At 49.9% G+C, this 26,162-nt stretch overlaps 1 protein-coding gene across 1 annotated transcript in view; it reads right to left on the minus strand.

Moving 5' to 3' along the window:
- Positions 1-26,162, minus strand: part of LOC147100252 (transmembrane protease serine 2-like) — a 95,945-nt gene that overhangs the window by 30,782 nt on the left and 39,001 nt on the right. The window contains exons 3-8 of the mRNA XM_085967755.1: positions 24,798-24,908; positions 23,977-24,090; positions 23,047-23,176; positions 15,792-15,890; positions 6,109-6,152; positions 4,867-5,032 (exon numbers count right to left, since the gene is read on the minus strand). Of these exons, the coding sequence (XP_085823881.1) occupies positions 4,867-5,032; positions 6,109-6,152; positions 15,792-15,890; positions 23,047-23,176; positions 23,977-24,090; positions 24,798-24,908 (664 nt within the window). The remainder of the gene's footprint in view (positions 1-4,866; positions 5,033-6,108; positions 6,153-15,791; positions 15,891-23,046; positions 23,177-23,976; positions 24,091-24,797; positions 24,909-26,162) is intronic.

Genomic DNA, 26,162 nt, shown 5'->3' on the forward strand with positions numbered 1-26,162 from the left:
ATTGGAGACAAACAAACAAAATACTTCCCACAGGGGCGGGGGGTGACGCAGGGCTCGCCAATCTCACCGACACTCTTTAATATTTACATAAATGGATTGGCAAAACTACTTGAACAATCTACAGCACCCGGCCTCACCCTATATGAATCCAAGGTTAAATTCCTCCTCTATGCAGACGACCTGGTTCTGCTGTCACCTACTAAAGAGGGGCTACAGCAAAACCTGGACCTGCTGGAGTCGTACTGCCAGACTTGGGCCCTGACAATAAATCCCCAAAAAACCAAAGTCCTTGTGTTCCAGCAAAGATCCAAACATCAGGGACCCAAAATAAATTTCACAGTAGGAACAACCAAAATTGAACAAACCACTAACTACACATACTTGGGCTTAAAAATCAGTTCTACGGGAAACTTCAAACTGGCTGTGAATGAACTGAAAGAGAAAGCAAGAAGGGCTTTCTATGCCATCAAAAAATCAATCCAAATAGAAATCCCAATTAGCATTTGGCTCAAAATTTTCAAATCAGTAATTGAACCAATTGCACTCTATGGCAGTGAGGTATGGGGACCGCTAACTCAACAAGAATTTGCAAAATGGGACAAACACCCAATTGAGATCCTACATGCAGAATTCTGTAAAAGTATCCTCCGGACTCAAAGGAAAACAGTAAACAATGCATGCAGGGCGGAACTAGGCCAATATCCATTAATAATCACTATCCAAAAAAGAGCCACCAAATTTTGGAATCACCTACAGATGAGCAATCCCCAATGCTATCACTACGACGCCCTGAAATGCCAAGAGCTGACCATAAAGAAGAATACCCTCAGTCAACTAGTCCTGGGACTCAGTGAAGTAACTACTAACAATACTAACAATAACCAGCCCCAGGACAGTGACAGGGTAACACAAAGAATTCGACCCAACACAATCGTCGCTAAGCAAAAGGAAAAATATCTGACATATTGGGCAGAAACAACAAAAACCCAAAGCAAACTCAATTGCTACTTGGCCCTAAACAGACAATACAACATAGCTGATTACCTGACCATGGTAAAGGATAACAAACTGAGAAGAACCTTGACAAGGTACAGACTTAGCGAACATAGCCTAGCGATCGAAAAAGGCAGACACAGGCAGACCAGGCTGCCAAGAGAGGACAGGATATGCTCTCACTGCAGTCAGGGAGTGGTGGAGACAGAGATGCACTTCCTCACAGCTTGTGGAAAATATCAGGGCATCAGGGAGAATTTCTACCAAAAATTCTCACAAATATGCCCTGATTTCAGAAATCTGAATGACAACCAAAAACTCCCATTCCTACTGGGAGAGGAGAGAAGCTGTATAACACTGGCGGCGCACTATGTTACAGCTTGCCATGAACAGAGGGACAACCAGTAAACTAAGAAAAAAATATATATAAACAATGCGAATGTATATTTATACACTCAGGGATATACCTGTTTATACACTGTATGAATAGAACTGCGTTTATGTGCTAAACCATAAATGTATTTTGATGCTTTGGCAACATAAGATGTAACTTATCATGCCAATAAAGCGATTTAAATTGTAAAATTGTAAATTGAATGGGCTACCCCAATTGTGGTAGTGCCCAAAGCAGACAAACTGTACGCTTGTCCGGTGACTACAAAGTTACTGTCAACCAAGCAGTTGATGATGAGCAGTACCCGTTACCTACATCACTCTCTGGGTCAAAGGTTTTCTCCAAGCTTGACCCGTTGCACGCTTACACTCAGTTGAATCTTGACGCCATCAACACACACGAGGGACTGTACTCACACACCAAGCTGCCGTATGGTGTAAAATCCTCCCCCAAAATCTTCCAGGCTACGATGGATAAGATTTTGCAAGGAATTCCAAATTGCTTATGTAATCAAGACGATGTGTTGATTGCAACAAACAGCGAGGAAGAAAATCTGGAAGTGTTAGATTTAGTGCTTCAAAGGTTGAATTCCCACAATGTCAAATTGAAAAGGAGCAAATGTGCTTTTGTGCAGCCTGAGGTTGTGTACCTTGGTTTGAAAGTTGATGCAAATGGCTTGCAACCAGTTAAGGCAAAGGTTGATGCTGTCATCAATGCTCCAAAGCCACAGAACGTGTCTGAGTTAAGATCTTTCCTTGGAATGGTCCAGTACTACGCACATTTCATACCCGAGTTAGCGACCATGTTAGATCCATTGCACGAGCTCCTCAAGAAGGATGTCCAGTGGAAGTGGACGAAAGCGCAACAGGAAGCTTATGACACTTGTAAGAGAAGTCTCTCTAGCGATGCTTTACTTGTGCATGACACAGACCGTGAGCTTAAGTTAGCGTGTGATGCTTCTAGCTACGGTGTGCGAGCTGTCATAAGCCACGTAATGGATGACAGCCAAGGGAAACTAATCGCATTCGCATCGTGAACTCTCACAAAGAGCGAAAGAAACTACGTGCAAATTGAAAAGGAAGCACTCGCCATAGTGTTTGGAATCAAGAAATTCCAATAGTTCCTGATCGGCAGAAAGTTTACCCTGATAACCGACCACAAACCGCTCCTAGCAATAGTGGAGCCCAAATCTGCCACCCCTGCAATGGCCGCATCAAGAATGCAACATTGGGCAGTGTTGTTGTCACAATATGACTACACGATTGAATATCGCACTTCAAAGCAAAACGCCTTGTCCATTTGTCCAGGTTGCCACATGAGGACTCTTGTGTTGGGAGTGAAGGTGAGATTTTCACGCTAGGTGCAGTTGACAAAGACTTTCCTGTGAATGCAACTGAGATTACAAAGACTCAAAAGGACTCAGTAATGAAAAGAATGTATGAAAACACCTTGACTGGATGGACTGATCATTGTATGGACACGGAATTGAAACCATTCCATAACCATTGTACTGAATTGTCTTGTGAGCAAGGTTGTATCAAGTGGGGAAACAGAGTGGTGGTACCTACTTTGCTAAGAGATAGAATTCTGGCCGAACTTCATATTGAACATCCAGGGATCGTCAGTATAAAATCAATTGCAAGAAGCTTTGTTTACTGGCCTGGATTGGACAGTGATCTTCAATCACTTGTCAGCAAATGCAGCGTTTGTCAAAATTGCAGAAACAAACCACCCAAACCTCCACAGCGACCCTGGTCATGGCCAAGTAGACCTTTTCAGAGAGTACATGTAGACTTCTGTGAGAAAGCAAATGATTATTTCCTGGTACTTGTAGATAGTCACTCAAAGTGAATTGAAGTGAAACACATGGGTTCAAATACAACACCTGAACGTACCATAGATGAGTTGAGGTCTATCTTCGCATGGCATGGCTTACCTGAAGAGCTTGTTTCTGACAATGGCCCTCAGTTCCGTTCTGCTCTTTTCCAAGAGTTCATGAAATGGAACGGTATCAAACACACTCTCGTTCCACCAAATCACCAAACGGAGCAGCCGAAAGGTCAGTCAGAATAGTGAAAGAAACTCTCAAAAAGCAAGTGTTGCCGGGTTGTTCGGGACTCAGCATGAAGCAACATTTGGCAAATTTCTTGCTGAAGTACAGAACTACTCCGCACACTACAACTGGATATAACCCAGCAGAACTCATGATGAAGAGGAGATTGAGAACACGATTGAGTCTTGTTCAACCAAATTTGGCCTCGAGAGTTGAACAGAAACAGTTGAGTCAGAAACGTTATTATGACAGCAATCGGAAAGAACGCAGTTTCAGACAAAATGAGTGTGCTCGTGTTCTCAGTCCCCCGAGAAAGTCAAGTTCACACAAGATATAGGAGCCATAGTAGAGGTTGGTGGAACCAAGAGATATTTGGTTGAGGTTGGTGACAACATCGAAGTATTCATGTAGATCACCAAAACCTTCTGTAAGGAGATCAGGAAGGCTCCGCAAACCTGTTATTAAACTGGATTGGTAGTACATTTAAAAGAAAAAAAGCCCGGAGGTTTTGTCATGTGGTACGTGTAGTGCTGGGAAAGGTGGGACCATCGCTTTGTTGTATTTGAGAGGGGATTCCGTGCATTTTTTTTTTAAGGGGAAAGCAGTGTAATGTATTATCACATGGTTTGTCACATGGTTTGGTATGAGCATACTCAGTTCGCTCTGGCCTCGTAAAGCAAGCACATGGACCAGCGACTCATCGTGTCTCTGTCCTTCATTTAATCTACCCACATATATTACAACTCAAACACGTACAATCCTACAGAACGTGCCAGTGGGACAGTATGGCGGTGAGCAATGTTTCCTCTCACTTTTTTGGGGGGGCCGCGGGGCCCATTCAAAAAAAAGCGCAAGTGTGGTTTTTTTTGCATTTAAAAGCCGGTGAGCCAGCGGCGCGGGAGCTCCAGAGCGCCATGCGGCCGTGCGGCTCAAAGGGAACACTGGCGGTGAGTCAAGCTTCCAGCAGCAGGTGCGCTGGTCCACGTGCCCGCACTCACCTTGGCCAGCCTGCTGACGGCGTTAAAAATTGTCTGGCACTAAGTGGCTGAGAGTGGCCGTCTGTTGCCATGGATTCCCCAGAATTGGCGTGAGAAGCAGGCACACCCATCTCACTGATCTGTCAGTAAAGCCCTGTTTTCTTTAAAGCATTATTAGAACACTCTTTACATGCCGCACTTTCATATTATGAGTATTATGTGGTAATATAAATTAGATTTGGGGGGGGAGGCCGTGATTACTAATCCATTTGTAAAGGGGTCCTTCAACCAAACAAGTTTGAGACCCACTGCCTTACCCCAGGGCTTCCCCCCACGCCCTACACCCCTGCAGCAACCGGGTTCCCCTCTCGACTATCGCCTGTTCTGCGCTACAGCTGAAGACCAAGTTCATCCCCATCTCTTCAACAAGACCTCAGGCTCTTACTCACTCGAAGAAGCAATGACTTGCAGTGATGACCCAGTCCTGTGAGATGATGGTTCCACCACACACATGCTGTGACTTGTAATGGAGACTAACTTGCCAAGGCCACTTGCCCAGTTGGGCTGGCACTCCACCCACGATTCTCGATGAGGTCTTGATCCTTTTGCCACAGTCTACACGCAAAGAGATTGTATTCAAGGTGACGTTCAAAAAAAGACTGTTTCTGATCTTTGTTACTGGAAATTCTTCCTATGACATCGACAGCCTACAAATAGAAACCAGCTTCCGGACTGACCGGACTAGGTCATTGCAGACAAGAATTTCACACACATCTTTCCAAATTAAAGGAATACTCCAGGACATTGCACATCACACAATGTGGGACACATGTCCCTTCACTATGGCCCTCAGTAGAGTTCCTGTTCATGGTGAGCCTTCATTCACCAACCATCTAGCTTTGGGGTGTTCCCAGTCCAGTATGATTATTGCTTTTGGCTCAGTAGTAATATTGGACCAGCAAAATTAAGAGTCCTATAGAATGTAGAATGATGTGTACCCACAGGCCTGTATTATTGTTACTATCACCCATGTAGTTGGCCCTGTAATATTTCAGAGAAGCATTATTAATATTATATCAATCCAATAACATTATTAGTACAATTGGCCCTGTTGTATTAATAATTTGATTGACCCTGTAGAATTATTAAAACTATTGGTCCAGTAGTATTAACAGCATTAGTGTTTGATGGGACAGTGTAGAGGGAGCTTTACTCTGTATCTAACCCGTGCTGTTCTGCCCTGGGAGTGTTTGATGGGGCAGTGTAGAGGGAGCTTTACTCTGTATCTAACCCGTGCTGTTCTGCCCTGGGAGTGTTTGATGGGGCAGTGTAGAGGGAGCTTTACTCTGTACCTAACTTGTGCTGTACCTGCCCTGGGAGTGTTTGATGGGACAGTGTAGAGGGAGCTTTACTCTGTATCTAACCCGTGCTGTACCTGCCCTGGGAGTGTTTGATGGGACAGTGTAGAGGGAGCTTTACTCTGTATCTAACCCTGTGCTGTACCTGCCCTGGGAATGTTTGGGACAGTGTAGAGGGAGCTTTACTCTGTACCTAACCTGTGCTGTACCTGTCCTGGGAGTGTTTGATGCCGACACTGACTGTCTAAGACTGAAAGAATCCGATTCTCCAGCACTGATATCATTTAATAAACATAATTAAGATACATTTGGTTTGAACAGAATTATTCTTACCAATGCATTTGAGAGAGACGGTATCTTTGGTCGTGCATCGGGAGCTGAAACACAAAGCAGGTCATTACGGATCAGTGTAACATAGGGATAGGTAATTGCAGATCAACGTGACATAGCCTTGGATTTTTGAAGTAAGATGGATCCAGGCCCTCGAATGAAAATGAAGACCCTTCAATGTTTTGTCAGCATCCTAAGGATAATGGCTACATTCAAATTGTGCCAAGATGTCTATGACTCTTTTGACTCTATGGGGGAGAAATTGGGTGAGTAGTGCCACCTGTTAGCGCCTAAAGAGGCAGTCAGTGCCTGTAGCGCCACTGGCTGCGTCTCCCGCGATATTCAGTAGGGGCGCTAATGGTGGTGTTAGGCTTTTGCGCTGCGCTGCCACCGATGACGTCATCGGTGTGCGCAGCGCCCCACTCGTGCCCCGTTCGCGATATTTGGTAGCGAATGCCGCAGTTGCGCCGCTCGCTACCCGCGCCCGGTTCACGGGGCCTTACTGTGCCGGCAGCGGCGCAAGTTAAGGTGGAGGTGCGGGGCGGCCGCTTTTTCGACGGCCGCCTGCCAGCACCTCCGTCTCCGGCCTCCTAACCCCCCCCGCGGCATTGCCGGCTGTTTCCCGAGAGCCCGGCACTTCTCCTTGGTGCCGGGCTCATTTGCCGGCACTCGCAATCGGGGATCGCGCTGTTGCAGGCACCTCCCCCTTAACAGTGGGAGGAAGGCCTGCAGTACCGCAGCATGCCGTGCCGCAGCATGTGGCGCTGCGGCACGTTGCGCTGCGATAATCAGTTTCAGCGCCCTAAGAGGGACGCGGAGCGCCTCGAGCCTCGCCCCGTGTCCCTCGAGCGGCACTGAAACTGAATTTCTGGCGATCGGAATTACTCCGATCGCTGCGCTAAATCCTGCGCTCAGGCGACTTTTGCGCCACTTTGGCGCCCCAACCCAATTTCTAGGCCTATGTCTATCATGAGAAACAATCTGATTACTTGTGCAATCCTACACACAACTTACTCCCCTTCCCTCTGCTCCTCCCCTGCAGACACTGATTCTGCTGGAGTTTAGTTCTATGGGCTGCATTTACCTGCCTCACTCTCGTAGTCAAATTTAATATACCATCGTGGAGAGTGAGGTGAAGGGGCATTGGTGCTGAGCCCAGCCACTGTCTGTTGTCTTCACCTCAACTCCTGCACACACGTTTGGAACTAGAGGCCTCAGAGGTTACCAGGGGGCATAGTTTCAAGGTAAGGGGCGGGAGGTTTAGAGGGGATTTAAGGAAAATCTATTTCACCCAGAGGGTTGTTGGAATCTGGAACTCACTGCCTGAAAGGGTGGTAGAGGCAGAAACCCTCACAACATTCAAGAAGCATTTAGATGAGCACTTGAAACGCCATAGCATACAAGGCTAAGGACCAAGTGCTGGAAAATGGGATTAGAATAGACAGGGCTTGATGGCCGGCGCGGACAAGATGGGCTGAAGGGCCTCTTTCTGTGTTGTATAACTCTATGACACGATGGGCCGAAAGGTCTCTTTCTGTGCTATATAACTCTATGACTCGACTCTCTGAATACAATGCAGAGCGGTAATTGGATCCGAAATTTGCTGGTCTCTGTGGGGCCCAGTCCCACACTGGGCAGTGCTCTCCCGGTCTGTGGGGCTCAGTCCCACACCGGGCGGTCCACTCCTGGTCTGTGGGGCCCAGTCCCACACCAGGCGGTCCACTCCTGGTCTGTGGGGCTCAGTCCCACACCGGGCGGTGTTCTCCTGGTCTGTGGGGCTCAGTCCCACACTGGGCATCCACTCCTGGTCTGTGGGGCTCAGTCCCACACTGGGCGTCCACTCCTGGTCTGTGGGGCTCAGTCCCATACTGGGTGGTCCACTCCTGGTCTGTGGGGCTCAGTCCCACACCGGGCAGTGTTCTCCTGGTCTGTGGGGCTCAGTCCCACACTGGGTGGTCCACTCCTGGTCTGTGGGGCTCAGTTCCACACCGGGCAGTGTTCTCCTGGTCTGTGGGGCCCAGTCCCACACCGGGCGGTGTTCTCCTGGTCTGTGGGGCCCAGTCCCACACCGGGCGGTGTTCTCCCGGTCTGTGGGGCCCAGTCCCACACCGGGCGGTGTTCTCCTGGTCTGTGGGGCCCAGTCCCACACCGGGCGGTGTTCTCCCGGTCTGTGGGGCCCAGTCCCACACCGGGCGGTGTTCTCCTGGTCTCTGTGGGGCTCAGTCCCACACCGGGCGGTGTTCTCCTGGTCTCTGTGGGGCCCAGTCGCACACCGGGTGGTGTTCTCCTGGTCTCTGGGGCTCAGTCCTGTAAAGTCTGTAGGTATTATGGCGAATTAATACACAGACTACAAGAGTAACTTTAACAGGACTTTACTATTCGAAGGTCAGGGCGAATCTGCCCAATAAATCCTGACACAGCACTTATATACCGGTGTGGTCACTGTCGGTATTACAGTATACAGCAGCCAAGATAAAGTAGTGCCACACCTAAAATAGTTCTCTTAAAGGTGGACGGTTACATACAATAGTTCTCTTAAAGGTAGAACAGTTACATACACTACAATCCTCCCTTTTTAGCTTACAACATACTTGTTCCCCATTAACATAACATCATAACATATATACAACTTATGCAAAACAGTTCACAGATTCAGTCTCTCTGGAGGCTTCCTGACTCTGTCCGGATAACGCCTCGGTGGTGTAGTAGTTTTCGGCGGGGTAGTAGGTTCTTCTGGCAAGGTCGATTCGGCTTGAAGGACAGTGTCAGGTTCATCTGATTCCAGTATTACCAGATCGGAGGTAGGTGCTCTGGGTATCTCTGCTTCAACATTAGCCGTGTAAGGTTGTGGAGTAGGTTGGTCCTTTGTGGATAACCCTATGATCTGGTCAACATGGCGCCTTATTATGCTGTCACCAATGTCCACGGTATATATCAGCGGCCCTAGCCTTTTTCCAATAGTTCCAGGCTGCCATTTCTCGGTACGGTAGTCCCGGGCCAAAACTTGTTGACCTATCTGAAAGGATCTAGTTGGCCTTTCATTCATGCCCTGAAATTGCCGGTTCTCTACGTCCCTTCTGACGTTTGGCTTAATCAAATCCAGCCGGCATCTTAGTCTTCTATTGAAAACATCATGGCGGGAGTTTGGTTTGTGACCGCATGTGTTGCATTCCTGTACGCCAACAAGAAGTTATCTACCTTATGTTGTAGGTTGATGTCTTCATTACCCATGGCCTTTATGGCCTTCTTGAAGGTCTGGACAAACCTTTCAGCTAATCCATTGGTGGCGGGATAGTATGGGGCTGACGTGTAGTGCTTGACCCCATTCCTTTTTAAGAACTTCCTGAATTCTTCGGACACAAATTGCGGTCCATTATCAGAACAGGTCTGTTCCGGCAGCCCATTCCTGGCAAATATGGTCCTTAATACTGTGATGGTTTTTTCCGTGGTGGTGGAGGACATCTTTATTACCTCCGGCCACTTGGAGTGTGCATCCACCGCGATTAGAAACATTGAGTCCATAAATGGACCAGCAAAGTCGACGTGTACCCTTTGCCAAGGAGATGAGGGCCACTCCCATGAATGCAGAGGAGCTTGTGGTGGCGCGTTTTGGACCTTCTGGCATCCTAGACAGCTCTTGGTTATTTCTTCGATGTCTCCATCAATACCTGGCCACCACACAAACGCTCTTGCTAGGTTCTTCATTTTCACTCCACCCAGATGCCCGTCGTGAAGCTCCTTTAGCACCTTATGCTGAAGTTTGGGTGGAATCACCACTCTAGATCCACACATCAAGGTTCCTCGGCACACTGACAGCTGTTCTTTTCTTTGCGAAAATGCGGGCAGCGTTGGTTCGCCATGTGCTGGCCATCCCTCCACTGTTAAATCGTAGACTCACGAGAGAGTCGGGTCATTTCTTGTTTCATTTTCGATCATCGAATTTGTTACTGGTAGACATTCCACTATGGATGAGTGGAACATCTCTACCGGGTCCACTGTAGCCGCCTCTTCTACTACTGGCAACGGTAGGCGCGATAACCCATCAGCATTTCCATGCTGTTTGGACCTTTTGTATTCGATGTCATATTGGTGCGCTCCAAGTAACACGGACCACCTCTGTAGCCTTTGCGCTGTCATAGTGGAAACGGCCTTGGTAGGGTTGAATATGGACACCAATGGTTGGTGGTCTGTCAGTAATGTGAACTTCTTGCCCTGCAGGTAATGATTGAATTTCTTTACTCCCCACACAAGGCTGAGGGCCTCCCTATCTATCTGAGCATAATTTCGCTCAGCGGAGGTCAATGATCGGGACGCAAATGCGACTGGCCTTTCCGAGCCATTTGGTAACTTGTGTGAAAGTACTGCTCCAATTCCATAAGGGGAAGCATCACAAGCTAGACGAAGAGGTAACGTTGGGTTGAAATGAGCCAACACTTCCTCAGAGGTAATCAACGCCTTGCTTCTGCGAAAGGCCTTCTTACAGTCCTCGCTCCACTTCCATGGTACGTCTTTCCGCAACAGAGCATTCAGTGGATGCAGCACCGTGGATAGATTTGGCAGAAACTTGTGGTAATAATTAATCAACCCCAGAAACGATCTCAACTGTGATACATTTTCCGGAGCGGGGGCCTTCACGACAGCTTCTATCTTGTCAGGTGACTTGTGCAGCCCCTCTTGGCCAATGACATGACCGCAGTACGAGATCCGTTTCTGGAAGAACTCACATTTCTGGCGATTAACTCGAAGGCCATATTCCTTCAACCTGGTGAGCACCAGTTTCAAATTTGTGAGGTGTTCCTCCTCGTCTTCTCCCGTAATCTGGATATCGACCAAGTAACACTGCGTGCTTGGAATACCCTGTAAGACCTGCTCCATGGCCCTCTGCCAAATTGCTGGAGCCGAAGCTACTCCAAAAACCAGTCTATTATAACGATACAAGCCTCTGTGCGTGTTGATTGTGAGATACTGGCGCGACTCTTCCTCGACTTCCATTTGTAAGTATGCTTGTGCCAGGTCTATCTTGGTGAAGTGTTTCCCGCCAGACAATGAAGCAAAGATATCCTCAATCTGCGGGAGCGGGTATTGTACCGTGTGAAGCACCGGATTAACTGTGATCTTGAAGTCTCCGCAGATGCGGACCTTTCCCGGTCCCCCTGGCTTGTTACTCGACGAAGGCTTCATGACGGGAACAATGGGCGTGGCCCACTCACTCCAGTCCACCTTAGACAGTACCCCTGAACGTTCAAGCTCTTCCAGTTCTGCCTCCACAGCAGGTCGTATCGCGTAAGGTACCGATCTGGCTTTGAAAAATTTTGGGCTTGCATGTTCTGCAATCTTGATTTTTGCTTTAATTCCTCTCAGTGTTCCCAGTCCTTGCTGGAATACCTCTTTAGCTTCGTCCAATATTCTGGACAACCGTTCAGGTTTGACATCTTCCTTTCCGGAATCTACCGTCATTGTGTTTAGTGAATGCCAGTCTATCTTTATTTTCCTGATCCACTCCCGTCCCAGAAGTGGTGGACCTCCCTTGGGCAGCACATACATGTCCATCCCTTGGTGATCTTTGTCCTTGTATCTCACCTTGACTTTTATCTTTCCGATGGGGTATACTTTGTGCCCCGTGTATGTCTGCAATACTATCTCCGTATCCCGTAGGGGAATATGTTTGAATAACTTTTTGTAATCTTGCTTATTCATGACCGTCAACGCCGATCCGGTGTCCACTTCCATCTTCACTTGGACTTTTGCAATCTGTAGTGTGACCCAGATAGTTTGTCGGTCAGCTTCTTTACTCACATTGTGAATCCTCAGACTACCCAGTTCCTTGCTGTTGGAGTCTGAGTCCGAATTCTGTTCATCTGGACTCTTCCCAGTCACCTTATGTACCTTTCTGTACTTCTTCTGCGGTGACTTATTATTGCTGGTCTTCTTTCCTGACCGGCATACCTTAGCTATGTGACCAAGCTTGCCACATTTTCTACATTCCTGGTTTTTAAACCAGCATTGGTTCTGGTCGTGTGTTGTCTTCCCACAACGATAACATTTCGTTGTACCCGAAGTCATTTGATCCACACTGAGTACCGCTGTCTTCCGCTGCATTTCCGCCGTGCCTCTCACTGCGGCTTCGTGCGATGCTGCAATAAGGACAGCCTTATCAAGTGTAAGATCGTTCTCTTCGAGCAGTCGTTTTTGTGTTCCTTCCTTCGACATCCCGCACACGAACTTGTCTCTCAGTGCCTCTGTCAGATTTACCCCAAACTGACAGTATTTTGCTAGCCTACGCAGTTCAACCAGGTACTCCGCGTTGCTTTCCTCTTTTCGTTGCGTTCTCACGTAAAATTTTGATCGTTCTGCTAACATCAGCGGTGCGGGGTTAAAATGATCCTTCAGGACAGCAACAATATTAGCGAAAGACTGATCCGCCGGTTTAGCTGGTGATAGAAGATGCTTCAATAACCCGTATGTCTTCGCACCCATTGAGTTTAGTAAGGTTAGAGCTTTGTCATCATTTGCTATCTTATTGACCTTACAATATATCTCGATGCGTTCTACATACGTGGCCCAATCTTCCACATCGGAATCGAAACCGTTGATGTTACTACGCTTAGGCATCTTCACACTCTTCCTGAGAAACAACAACGAAATATTTCTTTAACTTTTTTTTTTTCAAAATGGCGGTTTCCCGCGCTTGTCTTCTTTCCCCGCCCACTTTCAAAATGGCGGTTTCCCGCTTCTGTCTTCTTCCCCGCCTACTGGCGGCTTCCCGCGTTTCTTCCCCTGGCGGGAGGGGTAAGCTTTTCCCTCGGGCGACGACCGCTGGCTTTCAGGGTTCGCAGCCTGTGCGTCGGCTTCAGTGCGTTCCTTGTTCCCTTTTCTCGGCAGGGCAACCGGCGCTGGGTACAACCCATTGACGGCGAACAGTTTCAGCCGCTGGGCTGGATCTCGCTCAGTCTCCCTCGCTCGGGCTCTGTCTCTCCCGCTCGCTCGGGCTCTGTCTCTCCCTCAGCGGCTTCCAATCGCGCCTCCCAGCCCTCTCGCAGTCCGGTGCTTTCCTCCCCGGCTGCGGCTGAGTTCTCCGTGATTTATTTATTTTTATATCTTCCCGCGCCTTACGATCCTGGTCGCAGCGCTTCGTGGCCTCGGTCGCTGCCCGGCCTTTTTCACTCCAATCGCGCCTCCCAGCCCTCTCGCAGTCCGGTGCTTTCCTCCCCGGCTGCGGCTGAGTTCCCCGCGGTTTATTTATTTTTATATCTTCCCGCGCCTTACGATCCCGGTCGCAGCGCCTCGTGGCCTCGGTAGCTGCCCGGCCTTTTTCGCCGGTCGCGGTCTAGCTGTCTCACGACGCCGTTGCGTCTCCCAGCCCGCTTGTACCGCGGCTTCCGTGCTCCACGCTGCCCCAGTCTCAGCGTCTCTGGGCCCGACTTCTGTCCGGCTCCTTTCCCCCGACCGTGGTCGAGTTCACCGCCCTTATCCTCCATTTATTTTTTTATTTTCCCTTTACTCACAGTCACCGTGGCCGACTTGCTTCTCGTGCTGATCGGCTCACTCACCACCGTGGCAGAAGGGACAATCAGTGCCTGTTGCTGATGGAAGGCTTCGTGTCTGAATTCTTCCTTCTTCCTTGCTCTGCAGACTCGAGTTTTCTCTCAGCAGAACGACGAGGGCGGGTGCCTCTTCGACGCTCGTTAACTGCTTCGGAAGTATTGTTGCCGCAGGGTAAGATCGAACTCGTCGCCACTGTAAGGTCTGTAGGTATTATGGCGAATTAATACACAGACTACAAGAGTAACTTTAACAGGACTTTACTATTCGAAGGTCAGGGCGAATCTGCCCAATAAATCCTGACACAGCACTTATATACCGGTGTGGTCACCGTTGGTATTACAGTATACAGCAGCCAAGATAAAGTAGTGCCACACCTAAAATAGTTCTCTTAAAGGTGCACGGATACATACAATAGTTCTCTTAAAGGTAGAACAGTTACATACACTACAAGTCCCACACTGGTCGGTGCTCTCCTGGTCTCGGTGGGGCCCAGTCCCACACCGGGTGGTCCACTCCTGGTCTGTGGGGCTCAGTCCGACACCGGGCGGTCCACTCCTGGTCTGTGGGGCTCAGTCCCACACTGGGTGGTCCACTCCTGGTCTGTGGGGCTCAGTCCCACACTGGGCGTCCACTCCTGGTCTGTGGGGCTCAGTCCCACACCGGGTGGTCCACTCCTGGTCTGTGGGGCTCAGTCCCACACCAGGCAGTGTTCTCCCGGTCTGTGGGGCCCAGTCCCACACCGGGCGGTGTTCTCCTGGTCTGTGGGGCCCAGTCCCACACCGGGCGGTGTTCTCCCGGTCTGTGGGGCTCAGTCCCACACCGGGTGGTGTTCTCCTGGTCTCTGGGGCTCAGTCCCACACTGGTCGGTGCTCTCCTGGTCTCTGTGGGGCCCAGTCCCACACCGGGCGGTCCACTCCCGGTCTGTGGGGCTCAGTCCCACACCGGGCGGTCCACTCCTGGTCTGTGGGGCCCAGTCCCACACCGGGCGGTCCACTCCTGGTCTGTGGGGCTCAGTCCCACACCGGGCGGTCCACTCCTGATCTGTGGGGCCCAGTCCCACACCGGGCGATCCACTCCTGGTCTGTGGGGCTCAGTCCCACACTGGGCGTCTACTCCTGGTCTGTGGGGCCCAGTCCCATACCAGGCGGTCCACTCCCGGTCTGTGGGGCCCAGTCCCACACCGGGCGGTCCACTCCTGGTCTGTGGGGCTCAGTCCCACACCGGGCGGTCCACTCCTGGTCTGTGGGGCTCAGTCCCACACCGGGCGGTCCACTCCTGGTCTGTGGGGCCCAGTCCCACACTGGGCATCCACTCCTGGTCTGTGGGGCTCAGTCCCACACCGGGCGGTGTTCTCCTGGTCTGTGGGGCTCAGTCCCACACCGGGCGGTCCACTCCCGGTCTGTGGGGCTCAGTCCCACACCGGGCAGTGTTCTCCTGGTCTGTGGGGCCCAGTCCCACACCGGGCGGTGTTCTCCCGGTCTGTGGGGCCCAGTCCCACACTGGGTGGTGCTCTCCCGGTCTCTGTGGGGCCCAGTCCCACACTGGGCGGTCCACTCCTGGTCTGTGGGGCCCAGTCCCACACTGGGTGGTGCTCTCCCGGTCTCTGTGGGGCCCAGTCCCACACTGGGCGTCCACTCCTGGTCTGTGGGGCCCAGTCCCACACTGGGCGGTCCACTCCTGGTCTGTGGGGCTCAGTCCCACACTGGGCGGTCCACTCCCGGTCTGTGAGGCCCAGTCCCACACCGGGCGGTGCTCTCCCGGTCTCTGTGGGGCCCAGTCCCACACTGGGTGGTGCTCTCCCGGTCTCTGTGGGGCCCAGTCCCACACTGGGCGGTCCACTCCTGGTCTGTGGGGCCCAGTCCCACACCGGGCGGTCCACTCCCGGTGTGTGAGGCCCAGTCCCACACCGGGCGGTGCTCTCCCGGTCTCTGTGGGGCTCAGTCCCACACCGGGCGGTGCTCTCCTGGTCTGTTCTGATTCTCATGGAGATAATTTAACTTAATTTAACTTCTTGTGATTACTGATCTGAACTGTTATTTCTTTTAATTTACCCAGTTGTACGTCATTCCTTGATGTAGACAATCCTCTCTCACTGCTCCATGACCCCCAAACCTTGTTTTATTTAACATCTGATAACAAACCTGGTGCTCAGGATACTTTGGATTTTGGTCCCTTGCGCTGTGGTGTTGACGACGAGGCTTGACGACTGATCTCCGGCCATCCTCTCAGTGCGGTACGAACTGTCAAACAATTACACAAGCTGATCATTGCTGGCCTCAGGAGGCAGGACATTGTTGTGTCCCCTGTAAAAGACTCTGTTATTTACAACAACAACAACTTGCATTTATATAGTGTCTTTAACGTAGTAAAACATCCCAAGGTGCTTCACAAGAGCATTATAAAACACAATTTGACACTGAGCCACATAAGGAGATATTCGGACAGACGGCCAAAAGCTTGGTCAAAGAGGTAGTGACGTAAGAAAACTACGAGGCACTTGGTCTGAGTATTAAACAAGGCTTTAATCGACTGTTTTTCAACATGGAGATCTAGTTGTGTCCTTCACTAGTTCCTGTTAAAGGATGCCCTGAGCAAGCTGGGCCCATGCCCGAGTATTTATACTCTCCCTGGACAACGCCACCAGCAGGCCACCCAGTATTTCATAAGTCATTTCCACATGAATGACAAGATTCATGTCAGGTAGGTTTTAAGGAGCATCTTTAAAGGAGGTGGAGCGGCGGAGAGGTTTAGGGAGGGAATTCCAGAGCTTAGGGCCCAGGCAGCTGAAGGCACGGCCGCCAATGGTGTAGCGATGGAAATCGGGGATGCGTAAGAGGGCAGAATTGGAATAACGCAGAGATCTCGGAGGGTTGTGGGGGCTGGAAGAGGTTACAGAGATAGGGAGGGGGGCGAGACCATGGAGGGATTTGAACACAAGGATGAGAATTTTAAAATTGAGGCATTGCCGGACTGGGAGCCAATGTAGGTCAGCGAGGACAGGGGTGATGGGTGAACAGGACTTGGACAATGCAAATATCACCAGTGTTTCAAACGATAAAAGTTGCAAACCTTAATTTCTAGTAACACATGCTCTACTACACCATGTGACTCAGCATTGTCTGACAGAGAGGAAGAAAGGACATACATTCAAAGGTCCCACCTTAGATATCAACCCCTCCTTCTCTCATAGCCCTCAATCCTTTCTTTCTCCAATTGCCTCCTGACTGTATTTATACCATGCAGTTCAAAGTCCTTTCCTGTAAATTATTACACAACTCTATTCACTTTTGGGTGAGGAAGTTGCCGTTGACGTCTCCTCTTTATCCGAACGTCCTTATTTTAACCTGGTGTTTGGAGCCCGTCACTGTAGGGAATGAGATAGTGGTTCATGGAATGTTAACTTTTATAACTAAAGGGGAGGAAGTCTTGCTGCAGCTGTACAAAAGCCTGGTTCGACCATGTCTGAAGTACTGTGTCCGGTTCTGGGCACTGCACCTTAGAAAGGCCTTGGAAGGTTCAAGCCCCACACCAGAGACATGAGCACAAAATCTAGGCTGAGACTCCAGGGAGTGCTGCACTGTCGGAGGTGCCGTCTTTTGGATGAAACTGTAAGCCGAGACCCCCCACCTGCTCTCTCAGGTGGATGTAGAAGATCCCACGGCACTATTTCCAAGAAGAGCAGGGGGAGTTCTCCCCGGTGCCCTGGCCAATATTTATCCTTCAATCAGCATCAGTAAAAACAGATTATCCGGTCATTTATCTCATTGCTGCTTGTGGGATCTGTAAAGTCTGTGGGTTGTATAGCGAAGTAATACACAGACTACAAGAGTAACTTAAACAGGACTTTACTATTCGAAGGTCAGGGCGAATCTGCCCAATAAATTCTGCCACAGCACTTATATACCGGTGTGGTCACCGTCGGTATTACAGTATACAGCAGCCAGGATAAAGTAGTGCCACACCTAAAATAGTTCTCTTAAAGGTGGACGGTTACATACAATAGTTCTCTTAAAGGTAGAACAGTTACATACACTACAATCCTCCCTTTTTAGCTTACAACATACTTATTCCCCATTAAACATAACCTCCTAACATATATCCAACTTTGTTAAAACAGTTCACAGATGTAATCTCTGCGGAAACAGTTCACAGATTCAGTCTCTGCGGGAAACAGTTCATAGATTTAGTCTCTGCGGGAAACAGTTCACAGATTCAATCTCGGTGGATGCGCCTTCCGTGCTTCTTGACTCGGTCCTGACAACGCCTCAGTGGTGCAGCAGTTCCCCGTGGTGTAGTCGGTTCACGTTGCTGGAGTGACTCATCCAATAGTCCTTCACTGGGCTTAACAGCTTGAACTTCCGTCCTTCTGAACCAGCATTGTTGGCTTGTAAAACTTGAGTACCTTGGGAAGTTTTCTACTTCCAAACTGATTTGGCTCCGTTCGCAGGGACCCCGTGCGTGATCTAATAGTGATGATGATGGTCCAGATGATCATCATCTTCTGCTTCGTCTTTTCCTTTTCTGTGGTTCAGATGGTTATCATCTTCTGCTTCGTCTTTTCCTTTTCTGCTTCTTGGAGACTCTCGGGGCTCCATTGTCAGCTGCCAGCTGCCTGCACAGTTCCTCCCGTAGTAGCGCCACCATCTCCCGATGTTCCTTAGACTTTTTGTGATTCATCAAGGTTTCTGCACTTTGGGAGTTTTCATCACAAGCTGGGCAGAACAGGTCCTCGTAATATTCGGTGTCGCTCAACAGGTCATGGTAATATTCGGTGTCGTCCTGAGCTAAGCCAGCGGGAGGATCTTTTATTTCCTCCTTGCCCAGCTGAACGTTAGCCGACTTTTGTTCTAAATCCCGACATCTGTCCTGAAGAGACTTCATCATGCATTCAGCTTCATCCCGCTTTTTCTGGGCTTCCTGCAAGTCTTTTACTAATGACCTCATTTGTAATTTCAATACTTCAACTTCATTTGGAGATTGATTGATCGGACCATTCAATCCCTCTACTGAAGTAGCTGTTTCAGCATTCTGTTGTTCTGCATTGACGTGAGGCAGCGTACTTTCGGCATCCAAGAGCGGCTCTGCTGCAGTCTTCTCAGTCTGTGTTGCCACCTCAGCTATTTCAATAACCTTTGAGAGTTCCGAACCCCTTTTCTTTGAAGATTGAGGCTCGTGTTCAAGTTTTTCCCATTTCAGGGTCTTGTCCCTCAGCCTATGAAGAAGTTGGCTGACTGTTAACTCTTCTGCCATCATCCGTTTCCCATTAGCTGCAGGGCTGTTTATAAACTTGCCCTGGGGCTCCTTTGCTGTTTCTACTTTGCCATCATCCGCAGCCTCCACCATTCGAATTTCCACAAATGAATCGTCCGGTGATGCTGCACCCAACTTCAGTAGGAGCTCGGAAGTCATGTCGACCAAATCAGCCTTTTCTGCCTGCAACCTGCTAACAAGCGCCTTCAGTTGCTGCACATCTTGTTCCACCAGATTAGAGCACGCACCTTCAGAAACCGAATCAGCTTTGATTCGTTTGGCCTCCTCTCGCAGACGGTTTGTGTGCTCCTGCTCCCTTTTCTCCCTCAGCTGCTTCTGTTGTCTTTCCAGATTCTCCCATTCGGTGTCATAGAACTTTTTCATTGCTTTCATCTCTTGTTCGAGGCGGCAACTCAATTGCTCTAATTGCTGTCGTAATTTGAAATAAGTTTGAGTTCGAGCTCGGTGTTCCTCAGTAATGTATATGTCTGTAAACTGAACAGACTCAGAATTCTCTGTCAAACTATGTTGTTGTTGTTCAGTGGAGTTCTGTTCTGAAACTTTGTTCTCCTCTGGAGCATAAGCCTTTATGCACGCCTTCGTTTTTCCAACCTTAGTCAGCAAGTCCATTTTAGCCTTGTCTTTCATACTTGGGCTGGACTTATCGTCATCCGTTTCAGAGTCTGAGCTGATTGTCCGCACCGAGTCCTCACTCGTTATTGCTTTTAGGTAGTGCCATCCCATGTCTATTTTCTTGATCCACTCCCGTCCTAGAAGTGGTGGTCCTCCCTCAGGTAGTACATATAAGTCCATTCCTGGGTGTTCTTTGCCCCTGTCTCTCACCTTGACTCTTATCTTTCCCATGGGGTATACTTTATGCCCCATGTATGTCTGCAATATGAACTTGGTATCTCTCAAGGGTATATGTGAGAATAGCCGGTTGTAATCCCTTCGATTTATGACTGATAGGGCTGATCCAGTGTCCAACTCCATTTTTACTTGGACTCCAGCTATTTTTAGCATGACCCAGATAGTTTGTAGGTCAGCTTCCTTACTCACATTGTGAATTCTCAGACTACCCAGTTCCTGGCCGTTTGGGTCTGAATCCGAATTCGGTTCATCTGAACTCTTCTCAGCCACCTTGTGTACTTTGTTGTACTTTTCCTGTGATGGTTTTCTTTGGTTGTTGGTCTTCTTCCCTGACCGGCATACTTTAGCTATGTGACCCAGTTTGCCACATTTTCTACATTCCTGGTTTTTAAACCAGCATTGGTTCTGATCGTGTGTTGTCTTCCCACAACAATAACATTTCGTTGTACCCGAAGTAATTTGATCCACACTGAGTACCGCTGCCTTGAGCTGCATTTCCGCAGTTCCTTTCGCTGCGGCTTCGTGTGATGCTGCAATAAGAACAGCCCTCTCAAGTGTAAGGTCGTTCTCTTCGAGCAGTCGCTTTTGCGTTCCTTCCTTCAACAACCCGCACACGAACTTGTCTCGCAATGCCTCTGTCAGATTTCCTCCAAACTGGCAGTATTTCGATAATCTACGCAGTTCGGCCAAGTATTCCGCGTTGCTTTCCTCTTTCCGTTGCGTTCTCGCATAAAATTTGAATCGTTCCGCCAACATCAGCGGTGTGGGGTTCAAGTGATCCTTCAGAACAGCAACAATATTATCGAAAGTCTGATCCGCCGGTTTAGCTGGTGATAGAAGATGCTTCAATAACCCGTATGTCTTCGCGCCCATCGAGTTTAGCAAGGTTATAGCTTTATCATCATCTTCTATTTTATTGGCCTCACAATATATCTCGATACGTTCTATGTACGTGGCCCAATCTTCCACCTCGGCATCGAAGTTGTTGATGTTACCATGCTTAGGCATCTTCACTATCTCCCACTATCTTTCTGCGAAACAGGATTTCTCTTTAACTTTTTCTTTTTTTTTTCCAAAAATGGCGGTTTCCCGCGCTTGTCTTCTTCCCCCCTACTGGCAAAATGGCGGTTTTCCGCTCCTGACTTCTTCCTCTGGTGGGAGGGGTAAGCTTTGCCCTCGGGCGACGACCGCTGGTTTACGGGGTTTGTAGCCTGTGCGCCGGCTTCAGTTTATTCTGAAGCGCGCGCTAGAAAAGCCGATCGCGTTCCTTGTTCCCCCCCCCCTTCTTTTCGGCAGGGGCAACCGGCGCTGGGGACAACCAGTTGGCGTCGGACAGATCCAGCTCCTGGTCCTTCACGGCAGCTGCTGCAAGCCGCTGGCCGGAACCTCGCTCGGTCTCTCTCTCGGGCTCTGTCTCTCCCGCTCGCGCGGCTCTCGCTCGCTCTCTCTCGGGCTCTGTCTCTCCCGCTCGCACGGCTCTCCCTCAGCGGCTTTAAACGCCTCTCCCAGACCTCCCGCAGTCCGGTCCTTTCCTCCCCGGCTGCGGCTGATTCTTCGCGGGTTATTTAGTTATTTATTTATTTATTGCCTCCGCGCCTTATGATCCCGGTCGCAGCGCCTCGCGGCCTCGGTAGGTGCCCGGCCTTTTTCGCTCCAATCGCGCCTCCCAGCCCTCTCGCAGTCCGGTGCTTTCCTCCCCGGCTGCGGCTGAGTTCTCCGTGGCTTATTTATGTTTATATCTTCCCGCGCCTTACGATCCCGGTCGCAGCGCCTCGTGGTCGCGGTATTTGTCCGGCCTTTTTCGCCGTCGCGGTCTAGTCGTCTCACGACGCTCCCCAGCCCGCTTGTACCGCGGCTTCTGCTCCACGCTGCTCCAGTCTCAGCGCCTCTGGGCCTGACTTCTGTCCGGCTCCTTTCCCACTCGACCGTGGTCGAGTGCACCGCCCTTATCCTCCGTTTATTTGTTTCTATTTTCCCTTTACTCAGTCACCGTGGCCGTCTTGCTTCTCGTGTTGATCGGCTCACTCACCACTGTGGCAGAAGGGACAATCCGTGCCTGTTGCTGATGGAAGACTTCATGTTTGAAATCTTCCTCCTTTCTTGGTCTGCAGACTCGAGTTTTCTCTCAGCAAAACGACGAGGGCGGGTGCCTCTTCTCGACGCTCGTTTACTTCTTCAGAAGTATTGTTGCCGCAGGGTAAGATCGAACTCGTCGCCACTGTAAAGTCTGTGGGTTGTATAGCGAAGTAATACACAGACTACAAGAGTAACTTAAACAGGACTTTACTATTCGAAGGTCAGGGCGAATCTGCCCAATAAATTCTGCCACAGCACTTATATACCGGTGTGGTCACCGTCAGTATTACAGTATACAGCAGCCAGGATAAAGTAGTGCCACACCTAAAATAGTTCTCTTAAAGGTGGACGGTTACATACAATAGTTCTCTTAAAGGTAGAACAGTTACATACACTACAGGATCCTAACGGTGACTACACTTCAAAAGTACTTCATTGGCTGTAAAGCGCTTTGGGACATTCCGAGGTTGTGAAAGGCGCTATATAAATGCAAGTTCTTTCTTTTCTTTAACATATATTTTGCTCCTACTTTCCCTCCTGAAGACGCTGACTCTCGCTGGGATTACGACCGAATGGCGCCCACCGCCCCTTGTCGTTTTCACGCGTAAACTGACACAGCGGATGTTGGCAGAATACTTGGGCCATGTGAGGGCCCAGGGGTTTCACTGGCCATGTACACGCGGACACTCTTCAGCAGGGGGCCCTGCACAGTGACCAGTTGGGCTTGTTTTCTCTTCCCCGCTCAGTGTTGATTGGCCAATGCAGCAGAGACCAGGACCGAACAATCTACCCACTTTTAAACTACAATTTTGTCAAATAATAAATTTTGTTTTGAGTGGACCTTTGACACACGTACCTCCATTTAAAGACTCTCAACGCTCGTACCTCCTGTACCCCAGTTCCAAGTCCTTAACGCTCCCTTAGCTCCTGTACCCCAGTTCCCAGTCCTTAACCCCCCCATAGCTCCTGTACCCCAGTTCCCAGTCCTTAACCCCACCTTAGCTCCTGTACCCCAGTTCCAGGTCCTTAACTCCCCCCCTTAGCTCCTGTACCCCAGTTCCATGTCCTTAACCCCCCCCTTAGCTCCTGTACCCCAGTTCCATGTCCTTAACCCCCCCTTAGCTCCTGTACCCCAGTTCCATGTCCTTAACCCCCCCCCTTAGCTCCTGTACCCCAGTTCCAAGCCCTTGGCCATCATACCTCTTGTATCCCAGTTGTTGACATGTCTTGACTGCCAAAGATGTGTTCCAGTCCGTGTAACAAACGGGCAACCATCGTTTTGCTTGCCACCCGTAGACCTCCAGCTCTGATATGGCTCCACTGAATCGCACTGGGGAGGGGTTGGGGGTGAAATCAGGTAGCAGTTCATTTATTTAATTTCATTAAAATGTAAGGGCCTAGAAATTCGGTGGGGTTAGCGCCCAATTAGAGGCGTTAGAGGGTCTTGCGCCGGAATTATAGCTGGTAACGAAATTGCGTTGGGCCCTACCATCGGCGTTAGCCGGTAGCGCTGCGCCGGCACCGATGACGTCATCGGTGTGCGCAGCGTCCCGGTTGCCGTGGTAACCCGGCCCCAAGCCCAAATTCAGTTGCGGCCGCCTCGCCCGTGGCAGCCGCAACCAACGATTGTTGAAAGGGATGTTACACACCTTTGCGCCGGCGCATAAAGGTGGAGCGGTGGCCCGCCGCTTTCCCGGCGGCCGCCTGCCCGCACCTCCCTCCCCGGACTCCTCCACCACCCCCCCGCAGCACTGACGTGTGTGGCCCGCGAGCCCGGCTCTTCCCCGAGGTGCCGGGCTCATTTGTCGGGCGAATCGACCGGCCAGCGGTCGGCTGCAGGCAGCTCCTCCTTAACAGAAGGAGGAGGCCTGCAGTACCCCAGCCTGCCGCACCGCCTCGGGTGCCGCAGTGGGGGATTAGCGCCTCAAAACTGCACTGAACGCCCATAGTGAGGCGCAAAAACCCTCCATTAGCGCCCGCCGCCGTCTGGGCCCGGGGCAACCGAATTTTCGTCGGGCGCAGCGGCATTAACGCCGGCGCAAAATTTCGGGCGCTAAAGCCCTGGCGGACCCACAACCGAATTTCTAGGCCAAGGTGTTTGTTGAGTAACTGAGGGTCGAGAGATCTTACCACATCCCAGTTCATCGCTGTTGTCCGTACACTCGCCGATCCCATCGCATCTGGTCACCACGGCCGGGCAGTGACTGTTGAAGCTGCCTGCTGGACTATCCTTCATAAACTTAACTAGCAGGAATAAGCAAAAAAACCTGCTCAATGCACTTGGAGACACACACCTACTCGTGAGATTATACAAAGAACAGGGCTAAAAGGGTTAAATTATGAGGCCAGGTCGCACAGATTAGCCTTGTATTCCCTCGAGTTTAGAAGATTAAGGAGTGACCTAATTGATGTGTTTAAGATGATTAAAGGATTCGATCGGGTCGATAGAGAGAAACTATTTCCTCTGGTGGGGGGAGTCCAGAACAAGGGGGCAGAACCTTAAAATTAGAGCCAGGCCGTTCAGGGGTGATGTCAGGAAACACTTCTTCACACAAGGGGTGGTGGAAATCTGGAACTCGCTCCCCCAAAAGGCTGTTGAGGCTGGGGGTCAATTGAAAATTTCAAGACAAAGATTGATCGGTTTTTGTTAGGTAAGGGATATTCAGGGTTACAGAACCAAGGCGGGAAATGGAGTTAAGATACAGATCAGCCGCGATCTAATTGAATGGCAGAACGGGCTCGAGCGGCTGAATGGCCTCCTCCTGTTCCTATGTTCCTCATTCCCTCTTTACCATTATACCGTGCCAGTCAACAGATTCACCTGTGGGACTGTTGTGAGTTTTCCTGTAGAGTTGAACCTATATATTTTACCCCCACCCCCTTTAGTGACCTTTGCCATCCACCCAGAGTTTCACGTCTCACCAATGGGACTAGGTGCTGTGGTTACTTACAAATGAGCCAAGCTCCAAAGCCCAGCGCAGAAAGGATCACAAACAGGGAGATGACACAACAGTAGGTCTTCTTCTTTGGGCTGCAGGATTGTTCAGGCTTCCTACGTGGAACTGTAAGGAAGGAGGGGAGACACATGAGGACTGTGCACCAAGAACTGACACATCGCTCGAGTCCATTGAACACAAGAGGGGCTGAATCTCCCAGGAGGCTTTCCCGCTTGTCCGACGTACGTGTGACGTAAGAGCCGCGGAAACCTTGGAAAAATGGCGTAAAGTTACGGCAGACAAGAGGGAAAATCGCCAAAGAAGTTCACCTCTAAAGTGTATGGAGGGAAACCGGAAGCTAACAACATTACATTACAGCACAGAAAGAGGCCATTCGGCCCAACTTCTCTGTGCTCTGTGATCCACACGAGCCTCCTCCCACCCTACTTCATCTCACCCCTAGCAACATAACCTTCTATTCTTTTCTCCCTCATGTATCTATCTAGCTTCCCCATAAATGCATCGATACTATTCGCTTCAAACACGCCCTGTGGGAGCGAGTTCCACATTCTCACCACTCCCTGGGTAAATATGTTTCTCCTGAATTCCTTATTGGATTTATTAGTGACTATCTTATATTTATGGCCCCTACAAGTGAAACATCTTCTCTACGTCTACCCTATCGAACACTTTCTTAATTTTAAAGACCTCTATCAGGTCGCCCCCCAGCCTTCTCCTTTCTAGACAACAGGGCCCCAGCCTGTTCAATCATTGCTGATAGTTATAACCTCAGAGTTCCGGTAACATGCCATAGCAACTGAGTGCGTCGTAGAGTCAGTGCCTGTCAATTTTCAATAGTGTAACGTGCAATTAATGCAGCACTCAACTCAATGTGGGGCAACAACGTTGGTTGTGAGTTATAGCGCTACGTCACTCACTGAACACTCTGGGTTTCCCCCTCACACACTCCTGCCCACAGATTACATCACTGAACACCTCGGTGTGCAAATCCCGGTAAAAGGATGCCTCATTCATGAACACACATTTAAAAAGTAAGAATTTATCATGAAATACTCTTTAACTGAAGTTTGATCAAACAGGCCCAGTCTGGAACAAACAGCGGGGGCGCTACAGTCGGTGATGTGTCTGTAGGAGGCGTCCAGGTGCTGTCGAGGTTTAAAGGTATCACTTGTAGAAAAACATTCATGACCAGGGCTGCCAGCTTTTACCTCACTGAGTACAACGCACACTCACGCATGCACTGACACACGCACACACTCACTTACACACGCACACACTCACTTACACATGCACACACTCACATACACACGCACACACTCATAAACACACATGCACACACTCACATACACACGCACACAC

The sequence above is a fragment of the Somniosus microcephalus genome, chromosome 26 (assembly GCF_052327205.1).
Source record: "Somniosus microcephalus isolate GS21.2 chromosome 26, FLI_Smic_1.0, whole genome shotgun sequence".
NCBI classification, from domain to species: Eukaryota; Metazoa; Chordata; class Chondrichthyes; order Squaliformes; family Somniosidae; genus Somniosus; species Somniosus microcephalus.